The sequence below is a fragment of the Meleagris gallopavo genome, chromosome 2 (assembly GCF_000146605.3).
Source record: "Meleagris gallopavo isolate NT-WF06-2002-E0010 breed Aviagen turkey brand Nicholas breeding stock chromosome 2, Turkey_5.1, whole genome shotgun sequence".
Classification (NCBI taxonomy): domain Eukaryota; kingdom Metazoa; phylum Chordata; class Aves; order Galliformes; family Phasianidae; genus Meleagris; species Meleagris gallopavo.
Window position 1 is genome coordinate 21,288,143 of NC_015012.2, and position 12,725 is coordinate 21,300,867.

The 12,725-nt window shown below is 39.9% G+C and overlaps 1 protein-coding gene across 7 annotated transcripts in view; it reads right to left on the minus strand.

Annotated features, from left to right (window-relative positions):
- Positions 1-1,324: 1,324 nt before the first annotated feature.
- Positions 1,325-12,725, minus strand: part of RCOR3 (REST corepressor 3) — a 23,161-nt gene continuing 11,760 nt past the window's right edge. For all 7 annotated transcript variants that reach the window (XM_010706731.3, XM_010706729.3, XM_010706730.3 and 4 more), the window contains 4 exons: positions 11,320-11,397; positions 10,486-10,543; positions 5,112-5,353; positions 1,325-4,681 (listed from right to left, as the gene is read on the minus strand). In XM_010706731.3, the coding sequence (XP_010705033.1) occupies positions 4,337-4,681; positions 5,112-5,353; positions 10,486-10,543; positions 11,320-11,397 (723 nt within the window). In that variant the 3' untranslated portion in view covers positions 1,325-4,336. The remainder of the gene's footprint in view (positions 4,682-5,111; positions 5,354-10,485; positions 10,544-11,319; positions 11,398-12,725) is intronic.

Here is a 12,725-nt window from a genome sequence, read left to right on the forward strand (position 1 = left end):
TGCGGGGCGGCCCGGGGCGGGGTAGCGCGGCTGCGGCTGGAGAGGCGGAACGGTGGGGGATGGCGGGAGTGGTCGGCTCCTCCCCCTGCTGCCGAAATTAAGCGTATCGCTGTTTTTATCTTTAGGAATGTCCCGGTTACTCGGGGTTCCGCCTGTCTGGGAAGTTCACGGGAGCACCGCTCGGAACAACAGGCGTCACGTTTCTGTGAGTAAACGCGTATAGCGGTGAAGGAACAGATCCTTTGGAGGTGGGGTGGCACTCCTGATCCCCATCCTACCGACAGACGTTTCAGCTCCCCCGGAGCGCCGCTTCCAGGTACCGCGAGGTGTGCCGAGGGGCCGCCGAGCAGCGGGTCGGACCTTGCTGTCGCTGCAGCTCCTGGAGAGCAAAGCAGCAGGGCGCCCGGAGATCCCTCATCTCGGGGTTACGCGGATGTTAGCCCGAAAGGAGCCTTCTGCACCAGTAGCAGCAAGGCTAAAATAGTTTTGCTGCCCGGTTCTTTTGGTGTGCAGAACTACACGTAAGCAGATTCATTTAAAGTTTTCTTCAGTACTTATTTTAGCATGTCTGTTACAAAAGTGGGGCCACTTGCTCGTAAGCAGCATGGATACTGCTCTCCGTACGTGTCCTCCTCCTCTTCCCACCAGAGTATAGGCTCTTCCTCCCTTATTCACTAGTAGCTCAGTTAGAATTTAAATTGTGTTAGGCTGTAATTGGGCATTAAGTGGTATTAAGGACTATATTTTTCTTCTGTACTTCACATAGAACTCCCTGTTTTCAGAGCAAATCTCTGCCATGCCCATGCCCCCTTCCAGTGCACCCCGAGAAAGGAAAACAGGTTTTTCTTCTTTAACCCTGGGGAGAGCTGGAGGTCCATCACTTTTATCACAATGCCCCAGCTCTATTTAGCACATTTTACAGTGCCTCATTTTGCAGCGTGGCTGTGACAGCTGATTATTCCATTTCCTTTTTGTTTCGAAAACACAAATTGATCTATATCCTCTCAAGAAGTTCCTCTTGGACCTGAGTTTGCTCTCTGACACCATTCCTGCCAAGCAGCAGTTCTCACTTCAGCCCATTTTCTCCCCTTATAAGAAAGCAGCTCAGCCCTGTTCTAGTAACCTTCATCCTCTTCTCTTTGTAATCCCATGCGATTCCTACTCAGGCTCCCCCCTCGGTAAGCTACAGGCTCATGGTTGCTGGGGGCTGTGAACTTTCCAGAACAAGAACAAAGACAAAAACCAAAACCTAAGAACACAAGTCATGGTAATTCCTTTCACTCATCGTCAACTATGTAAGAAATTAAACTGCTGTACGATGATGTGCAATGTTTAGTGATTGATTTTATTAATGCAGGAATACCTGCTTCACTCCATACCCATTCTGATTTAAAGTGCAACAATTAGATCTGATATTTTTGTACATCCATATTTTGCAAGCGCTGTTCCTCAGACGATGTAGTTCAAATTATACCTTGCAGTTGTAAAACCTGTCAGTTTTAGTACCATTTTGCTTTATTAACTAAAATAAACTGTACAAAAAGCTGTAGAGTTACATTAGCTTTGAACAATGTCAGATACACGTTCTCAGCCGAACTTTAGTGTGCAAACATTTTACATTTTTTAAAGTGACAAAATTAAGCCAACCTTGAAGTCAGAGTTCATTACTACATTACAAAAACAGGAGACGAGATATGGCAAAAGAAATTCCCCACCGAAATCAACACCATTGTATAATTTTATTTCTAATTCTTAAAAAAATAGAAATGAATTTAGAAGAGAATCACAGTATAAGGGCCCTAACATATTAGACTATTACCAGGTACATAAAAATAGAAGACACAGATTTCTTTGAAACTTTAATCCTTTGATTAAGCAGCAAGCATATCACTCTCCAGGCAAACACTGCTTAAAACAAACCCTACCCCCAAAAACAGGACGTGCAAACTGTATGCACATACTCTGCAAAGCACACAATAAAGACATTTTGCTATGTACATACTTATTTAGTACTACAAACGCTAGGAAATCCCTACTGTGTGCTACAGTGTTGGTAAAGGAAGAAATACTACCCATCTCTGCCCCTCCCGCCCCCTTCAAATACAGCGCCTTTGCCCAGTTATAGAATATTTAAACAAGATTAAACTGAATTACAATGTACTGAACAGTTTTATAGCAGTTGGTGGCGGCCAACTCTACTGCAACACCCAACATTCTGCATACTGAAGTCTATCGACGAGACAAGACAAAAATTAGCAAAGGTACAATACACACACCTGGGAGACTCAATGCTTTTAAAAAAAAAAAAAAAAAAGAAGTACTGGAGATGTACCCTATTCACTATTAACAACTGAGATACTTATGGATGTGGAAATGGATTTCCTATCAGTTTTAAAAACCCATCTGGGGAGCAGCCAGATCCGTACGTGGCTGTTGAGGGACACTTAAGACTTCCAGAACAAACGATTCAGTGATCACACGTTCCTCAGCACTTGTGTTACAGTGCTGCTTTTCTCGGGAGAGAGGTCATCTGATGCTCACATAGTGGCTAAAAACCTACTCTGATGCAGAAGAAAATTCCTAAAAAGGACCCCTTGCATGAGACACCAGTGCATTGCTGAAAGCTGTATTGAAAGAAAAACTGAGTTTGATCTGAAAATATTTGTGAACTTAACCATAAAGGTGAACGCTTTAATTGCAATTCAGGTCACAAATATCAATCCCTAATACTAGATTTACAAAAGTAATAGGATCTGGTGCTGTAAGAACTTCCCTTTGCACAAATGAAAAGCCTTAGCCAACTGCTAACTGGTGGTCAGACCACCACATTATCTGCAGAAAGAATGAGGGAGAGCACGTTCCATTTTCAAATATAGTCTCATCCGAGTGATGGGCAAATCAAGCTAGTAACACAATGGATTTAAAAGGATTTTAAACACCAGGTATAAACAAATAATTTTCTAGAATAGCATAGCAGTTAGCAATGCAATGTTTTTCAATAGCTTGACTCAGATCATAGTTTCAAATGCTGGTACTGAAAATTGAAGCCTAGTTTACTTGGAAGGGAGAGGCGTTTGCTTTAAAAACAAACCAAAAAAACTACTGCTGGGCACGAATCAGGGTTTTAGACAAGAAAAATGTAATAGTAAATACCATGGAAAATAAACCCCAACCTTTTAGTCTCCTAAAATGGGGAAGCCATAATTGATACCCAAACGCAGGTTTTACTAGTGAATAAAACAAAACAAACCATGATAGCCGTAACCCAGCCCACCGATCTGCCAGCAATAGCAGAAATCAGACATTTAACACTGGGCAGGCAGGCAGCAGAGAGTCCTATTGCTACGTTGCTCTCCTACCACCCTCAGCCTCTGTACATCTATCATACATCCTAGGCAAGATATCAATGATCTCGCGAATACCAACTGTGAGCAAGATGTTCTCAGAGGACTGAAATTCTGCTGTACTTAAATTAGAAGGGTCAGCAGAAGAACTAATTAAATGGATAGTTCTTGCTAAGCAGTTCCTCTGCTGTCATCCCCCTGGGTGCTGGCAGTTGCTGCCTCTCCCCAGCCCAGCCTACAAGAGAGAGTGCAGCAGGAAACTGGACTCCTGTTTCCAGACAGCTTCTATGAGTAGAACACATGTGATGTTTAGCATGTTTGGTACAATAGCTCATTGAGTTTTCATAACACTCTTGAAGAGGACTATTTAATAAGAAAGTACCTTTTTTAAACAAGAAAAAACATTCTGGGAAAAAACATTAAGAGAAGAATCATCTACCTTTTACAATTGCAAGAAATGCTTCTACAGATATCTAAACAGGGCCAAAAATTCTGAACCTAAGGTCATTAGGTTTATTTTTTTTTCTCCACTAAAAAGTAAAAAATAAAATAAAAATTACACACAGAAAACCACTACATTTAAATCTCCTACAATATTACTTATTCCTAGATTTGCCAGCCTACTTTCCTGTAGTTAGATGCTCGACTACAAAGAACCATAATAAAATAAATAGAGTAAAAAAATCAGTTAAATGAAATCCTGGTGTGTTCAAAATTGACTCATATATGAATTTAGCTTCCTTCGACAGTTATTCACATAGAGGAGGGCTGTACTGTAGGCATTGTTCTTCTATACAAGTCTTCTACAAAAAATATTTTTACACAGGTGGTCATTCACGTGGTTCCAGCACTGGTCATTACCTTGCTCCTCTGTAAGACTGGTCTGCTACCTGCGAAGGCTCGCTTTTTTTCTGCTTCTTTATTTGGAAAAGGAAAAGTACCTTGATACAGTCTTTCCGATGTAGGCGTTAGCATAATTCTGCTTTATTTCTTCAGTGCAGAGTGGACTGGGATTCTGTCTGAATTCCAATCAGTGAGGGTGGCTGCTGGCCGCTAACGGTGGTCAACACCGGCCTTGGGTTCAGACGGGGAGGCATGGAATTAGCTGGGCGGATGAGCGGTGGGGGAGGCTGATTGAGAGTTGGCCTTGGCTGAATAAATCGCGCCTGCTGTTGGAGCGGCGGAGGCTGACGGTGGAGAGCAGGAGCAGCAGGAAGCGCTGGACGAAGTAACGGGGGTGGCTGATTTAAAGTTGCCATGGGAGCGGTAGGAGCTGGAGCAGATGCCTGCGCTGGAGGTGAAGGGCCTAAACACTGAGTGGTCGGAGTGCTTTGCGCCTGCACAAAGGACAAAGACAAGATCGCGTGAAGAGCCATCCCAGCCGGGACGCAGTGCCGTTGGGGTTGCCACTGTCCACTACACAGGAAACAGCATTTAAAAAACAAAACCGAAAACTGAGAAGTTACTGAAAAGAAATCGCCAACCAAAATATTACAGACGGCAGAACTAAAAATATCTATGAAGCAAGAGTCTTCTTTCTAGAACAAGAACTGTATTTTAACAATAAAACAGTAACGTGATCGTCACTATGAAAGGTGCGGTCCTGCTCCCAGCGGGTTAACGACATTGGCTGAAGTTCTATGCAAGCTTATCATCATTCTTTAGAATGTGGTTTGCCACTCCACACCAGTTAACCTTACATTACATCACTAAATAAAATGCTGTTCCTCAACCCATGCTTACTTATATCTGGTACACAAAACACACCTCATCTTCTTCATCAGTGCTCTTTCCTGATGGCACATTAGAAGTATTTTTTGTGTCCTCCCCTAAAGCAGAAGCATCACCATTAGAAGCCAGGGTTCCTTGTTCCGCTTCCCATTCCTGCAATACCTCCTCTAAGTTAAACCGACGCCTGTAGTTTACAAAGAAGTTCTTCACTTGGCCAACAGTCTTGTTGCCAATTACATCTGCAATAGCTTGAAAATCTTTACCATATTTGCGGACACCTGGAAGGCAAAGTAAATAACATAGCTGTGAAGGATCAGTCAGACACAGCTACGTGTGATGTATTTATAGAGAGATCCTATGGGACCTGCAAACCAGACTCACTAATTAGGAGGATTTCTCAATTAGGAGAAGGCCTCAATTTCCATTTAGACAAAAATATTTAATTGCATAGCTATCAACACATAAATCAAGAACTTTATTAAAAGGTCATTACCCAGTCTTCTTAAAAATCCTGGCTTACTCACCAAGCCTCCCAGCCTAAAACCACAGAGATCTGGCCTCTGACAAACCAAGTAAATCAGTGTGCTTGGACTAAAGGCAGAAGCCCAAACTAAATTCCAGAAGAGAGAGGGAAGATAACTGAATATACGTGTATTGCTGTAACAGGGTATAGTACTGGAGATGCCAAGTGGCAAAAGTTGACACAGCTTTTGTAGGTTCCCTCCACACCAGCTGTCCACCACCTGTGCAGTAGCTGGTCAGCAGGAGCGCTGAGCACAGGGGCACAGTTCTGTACGTCACCATACACTGCTTATTCCTCCGCTTGTGACATGCTGTACTGGGGCTAAAGAGTAATTGGCAAGCATTCACTGGACAAAGTTGTTTTAAAGCTTTCATTCACCATTCAAGCGGGGTAAACAAACCTGGGGCTTTGGACAACCACCTAGCAGAACATAAATACAAGCAGCCAGTGGTATCTGTGTCTAAGACAGCCTAGCACCAGCCTCCACAATCAAATTCTGCAGCAAGGAGCAGCAGGAAAGAAGATCTTTGCATTGTTCTTTTCACCTGTTTTTATGTCAATATGTTATCAGCACTCCACAAGAAAATACTGCTGGTCCTTTTCAAAATCCTAACAATGCTTTTTAAAGTTCTAAAATGACACTTGCATATTATGTGGGGAGGGGAGGGGGAAGAAAAAAAAAAGAACAGAATGTTGTGGTTTAACACTAAAACTGGAATTAAAATCTGAAAATGTTGGCTCTGTTTATTTAGGGTATTAGTTTAGTTTCTCATGTTGCCTGCTTCAGGAGAAAATCCTCATCCTAGAGCACAGTTGCACAAAGTCTATTTTTAATCACAAGTGGCCAGAGGTTTGGAACCTAAAGAAATAGAACATTAGGTGGATGTACTCTAAGGTACTGCAAGGCACTCTCCAGTCTCAATAAATAGAAGACTCGATTTTGCTCTTAGCTATGCATGAGTGAATTACAATTTGACTTCTTACATGATGCTCCTGATAGCTACAGTGTTTAGAGGACAGGCACTCCATCTCATCACAGAGCTGAGGTTTGCTCCTGATTTCATGTGTGACTTCAGAAAATGAAACAAAATATTCAGAAAAGTTGTTACAAATCTGAGAGCTATGTATCTGTACAACTTAGAACTGTTAAAAGAGTATGACCTTCATCTTTCTCTGATGTTTTCTACTGTCTTCATTAATAGGCATTTCTGATGTGGCACTTACTCTCACAGCAATTTAAGAGACAAGTTCAGCTCTGGGATAGTAACAATTAGTGCAGCTGAAGGTGATGTTAAAACTGTCAAGAGCTTGGCAACATTAAATTTTTTTCTTGGGCACACAAAGGAATCCAACCACTCTGGCTGCCAGAACCTCAGAAAGGAAACAAAAGAATCTAGCAGAGACTCCTGGGGGAGCACACAGGTATCTGGGCAAGGCAAATACAGGAGGGATTTGGCTCTACATCAAGTATTAGTTAAACACCTAAACAGCTACATGTACCCACAGAGCACTCCCTCCCGTGTTTTAATATCCTTGGATTGCCCTACCATTACAGCTCTAATTTATAATGATCATGAAATGCCTACTGCAACTTATTTACACCCTGTAGAAATCATCCAGTGAGCAAAGTGCCCAGCAGAACAAAGCACATTTTTGTTCAGGAACTAGTTCAGACTTCTAGCAATTTCAGGGTTGTCTATTATTAAGCTGTCTATACCTCCCCTTTACCTGCAGAACTGAACCTCTTATCTAATTTCAACTGCAGTTGACAGAGACAAGCCTACTTCCAAGCAGACAACTTGAAAGCAGTGCATTGTGCCTTCAACTGAGAACCCAACTATGAGAAACATCTAAAGAAAAGCAAACGTCAGTTTGCTACACACAGCACTACCCATCTTGGATTTTTCAGAGTTATTTAGCACTGCTTTAGCACTGCCACAATGACTTTATCTATAAGGATGTAATAAAGCACTTCTACATTGCATCAGAAACAGAAATTCAGTATTCATTTTATGACATTTTTTACATGTAAGATGTTGGCACATCTGTAAGTGTTGATGCTAACTCATCATTCTTTTCAAATCTGAGCACATTACATACACATCCTTATTCAAACTCTGTGCCAAACAGCACCCAAATTATTTCTGAAGTATTTAATATATTATTTAGTAAGAATAATGTTATGAGGCTGCTGCAAGAGAAATTCTAAACATAACTGCATAGCCTCTCTTCAGAGGCATGAATGCCTCCACAAGAGTTCAAATGAAACAAGCCCTGATCGTGGGAATCTTTCAACCTTCTCTGAACTTTCCCAGGTAAGAGTTGCACTTCAACTTATGCATGCTCAGCAGTGTTTCATCTTAGATGTCTAACTCAGAGGAACTCATAAAGCTTAAGTCTTACATTGCCTCTGCTATCTAGTGCTGCGCAGCACAGCAAACGATGCCAGACACACAAAAACATTAGCTTAGGTTCAAAGCAAAATAACACAGCACCACAATGAGGCAGAAACAGTTAACCACAACCTCTGTGTTACAACAGCCACAGTTACAATGTAGTGTCATTATGGCGCTCCTAGCAACTAGCTTACTTAGGGTTGGATCTTGGTTTCCTAACTATTTTCCACTGCAAAAATCAAGCCTGCTTTTCACTTCAAATTTTGCTCTTTTGAACAAATCTAAGTTTAAAAAGATGACTGTGCTCACACATTTCTGTACACAAATAAAGTTGGTAAGTTAACAAACTCACATGACAAACTGGCCCACTGCATTCAATGACTATTCAGACAAAGTCAAACAGTAACTTGATTAATACTGCAAAAGGTTGGCTTGAAGATCTAAAGTCTGAGTTCTTGATCCCAGTGGAAGCAGCCATGCTACTTTTGAGATTACACACAGCTCTATTCTTCTTCTTTTTTATTTCAGCTTTTTTTTTCAGTTACTGCCAATCTCCTGAGATTAGCCCACAGACTACAAGGGTTAGTTCATGTTTAGGGAAAAAAAAAAAGAACCAAAACTGTACTACAGCAGATTATTTTTCTGATTCCATGGTAGGAATTAGAGAACAAATTCCAGAAATGTCACCTACCTGCTTAATGCTGATCATTTTTGTAAATTTATTAAACTATGTGCCAAAATACATCAATGTCTTTGATGAACTGAATCAATTTTAAGTGTACAGACTACATGCCCCTATGCTTGGGTCCTTCAAACAATAGGCTTCTAGTTCTAGCAACTATTTTGAAGGAAGGAATCAGGGGCCGTGCTGTTCCTCAGCTTGGGGGATGGGATGTTAACACTTACAACAGTCATATGCTGGGAGGGGATAACAGAGAAAGATGGGATAAAAATATTCATGCTGAGGTGTTCTCCTATCCTTGTATTAGATAGTGGACAATGGAAGACACTATAAAGAAAACAATACATAAAAGAAGCTCACAGAAATTCAGTGAAAATGGATTTCTTCCAGTAGGCTTCTCATCCTATCCTTAAGTATTAGAGCTGACTGTCTTTATAAAACATTCTGTCAAGGAGAGACTGGAAGATTAGAATGCCTCTCCAGGCAGTTGTCATCAATCCTTTCTTTTTTCTCCATACTCCAGTTTTCTCATTTCCATTATTGGTTACATTCTGCCATAGCTGAACAAAAGCTCAGTGCATTCTTATTACTTCCCAAACAGTTCCTCCTTGGTTAGAGCTCTAATAACTGAACTCTGAAAATTGAAGGTGATTCGAATCCATTTACAATGAACCTGGACTTTCCTCACTTCTGCAGCAAGCATTCTACCTATTAGACTACCACATCAAAGACAAGCACCTCCTCGTCTTGCATTTGGGAAGAAAATTAAAAAGTAAGCTTTTTAGCAACACTGAAGGAACTTAGGATAGAAAACAGTTTGGAGATGCAAATCCCAGTTTCAGAGGCATGCAAGTTGAAAGGCGTGAAACACCATTCTCTTCAGCATTTCCATTCACATTTTGAAATAAGCCTAATTTCAGGTTCATCCACCTGGCCAACAACCAGCAGGTATGTACACCTGACAACTTTATACTGATACACTGATCAAGTGGAAGGTTTTGCACTAAAATTGAGTCTTTCAATTTAAAGGAAGTGAAGAATACGGGGATATATCATATATACATGTAGCTGATTTGATCTGTATTTATTTAGAAAAGATGATCAATAGAAATGAATCAACATATAATTCAAAACAGTAACAGGCTCTCTAGATATATCCTTTGCATGATCCTTGACTAGGCAGTGCATGTTAAAGCAAGACAAGAATCAATTCTGCTGTGTATAAATGGAACAACTGCAAATTAGCCACATCAGTAGATCAATAGACTACTAGAAATTTTTGGAGTTTTCTCCTCCAATGAGACTGTTACATTAGCATCCACTCAAGACTATTATAGGCCCCCAATGGGTAGATATCTGCTCTTTTATTCCCTTATGAACAGAGAAAAACAACTGTTATTTGCTGAAAAGTAATTTTATTTCTGCCTCTTCCTACTTCAAGGATATGGAAAGATGTCTTAGAAATGTTTGCTTCAAATGTCGTTACTCCAACTAGTACCTCAGTCTTCCACTTTGTAGAAATTCGTGTAAGGTTATTTAGAAGGTGATTGAAGGGAATTTTCTGTATTAATACAGCTGTTAAACCCAGCTTATATTAAATCTTAAATAGAAAAGCTAAGTGAAAGACTAGTGACATGATGCTTGAATGAATATGCTAAGCATTCTCACTATTTTTGTTGTTCTCCCAGTAACTTCCTTGTAAGACCAGATAAACGTCCAGCTTTCTTTAGAAGGAAATATAAATACATGCCTGAACACCTCTTAAAATCCTTTGCATCATATTTCAGGTCACTTCTACTATTAACATACCTTGTACTGCAAGAAGCTGCTCTTCTGTGGTCCAACGGGCATTGATTTTCTGATTAGACTATTAAAATTAGAGAAATGGCACAAAGATCATTAAAATGTTTCAACAGCTGTAAAATATCTGAGCATTAGAATGTATTTTAGTTGCATTACAGATCGTAACATAAGTAAAAATCTCTTGCATATAAGCCATAAATTTATTGTTTTGATTTTGTGAAGAGGAAGTACCATTTAAGGATTTGAGCATAAGTCTAAAGCAGAAGAAAAGCTACTGCTGTATCACAGTTCCTAATTTTACCTCCTATATCAGAACTTGTGCACAAGCTAATGATCTTTATGCAGACAGAATTTGAATTTAAGGTTAAAGGTATCTAAACTATTAGAACTTGGCATTAGGAGTCTTTTACATTCGTGTTATGTCTCATATGCAAGCCTTTCAAACAGCCAGAAAGAAAACTTCTGTAGTAATCTATCATTCATTTCAAATGCCCAAATCTTATGTACACTGGTGTTTTCACGAACAGCACAGAATTTACTGCTAGCAGTCTACATAAACCACTTCTAATCAGAAAAATGAGTCAATTTCATCCCTTTGTTGTCATAAACAGATGCTACATTTCAGTTTCTTCTGCTTATTGACTCTGCCAGTAAACATAAAAAAAAGCCTACTACTAATTCCTTGTAAAAAGACTGGACACACTCACCACACCATGTTATTCAATGGATCCTGTTTAAGCTGCTGCTGAAATGCAAGCACTATGCTGCAGCAAAACATTTCTGTAGCTTCCCACTAATGTAAATGCAAGGCCACAAGTTCTGATATTTATTCTGATTTACCTCAGGAGGTTTGAATTCTTCAATCCCGCCTTCCATTTTCTGTTTAAGTGCACTGTTTACTTGCTTAGCATTTTGAACCTTGGTCAAAAACAACAAAGTTAATCAGCTCCACAAAGAAAGTTGGTCACTTTACACATATATCTTCACTAGGATTGCCACAAGTGTACCTCCTAAGTTAGAAAGAGAAATATTATGGTTTAAGGCTTCACTACTTTTAACCATTTTTTAAAAAGTAAAAAAATAAAAAATAAAAAGAACAGCACAGTTCACTATGGAGAGAAAAATATTCAAGCCAGTTTTTCAAAAGAACAGGTTGTCTGCAAGAATATTAAATGAAGGACATAAAACACAAATTTTGATGACATCTGTTCTTGGAAAAAGAATGCAGAATATACTAGACACAAAATTCAGTTCCTAGATTTGTAAGAGAGATGTACTGTATAGGCAAACTTCTTCCTTCTCCAAAAAGAACTTTGAAAAGAAGAAAAGAAAAAGTATGAGATGTTTCCAGTTAGTTGCTTCTGACAGACTGCTTTTTATGGATCTATGGTTGTGATTCCCTTTATGGAAGCTTGTTGGAATTACTGAAAACACGTGAACAAAATGCCTTAGCCTATAGAAAGAAGAGAATTTCTAAATTGTACTTATACCTATGTATCTATTAATATATCTATTAGCCATTTAAGCCTGACAGTGATGCACGTAAGATAACATAGTAAGAATGTAGTTTTGCATACTATGTTGCACATTTATTACAAGAGTCCTTTCAGTGTGGACACAAAAGCAGACGGCTCAGTAGCAGATTCCAAAGGCTGCATCCCTGAGATCACTGCAAGAAAAGAAGAGAAAGAAACCTCAAGGATGTAACTCACCTACACTCAGGTTAAAGAGTGAAACCCAACTATGCTATTTAGTCCCAAAGTCCTGCTGTGATAGAAAGAAGCATATTTATCCTGCAAAAGAATACAAGGGAGCAAAAAGCCCACAAAACCCTTTGTTTACTCCACGATTTTGCAACATGGCAGCTCTTAGCAGTCTACATAAGGAGGCAGAAATTCCAGGAGATAAGCCTTGAACTTGTAGCCACGTCGCTCCCAGGAAAGCAAACATGGACATACTGTTGTGCCCTTAAAAGCTGGATACATTGTGTTTCAATTTTAAGTGCCAGAGGTTAACTTCTTCATGCAAAGGAGGCAGGCAAGAGAGACTACAAATTTAATAAGAAGCAGAAAGCTCATCAACTCAGAGAAATAACAAGGCCCATGGTTTTTCCCCCCTTATACTTTCATGTTATGTAGGGTACCACGATTTGGAAAACAGCCACGATTTTAAGCATAACAACTTTCACCACTTCACTGGTTGTATTCTCAACTGTCATTTAAATATTTCTCCCAAAGTAAAAAAAA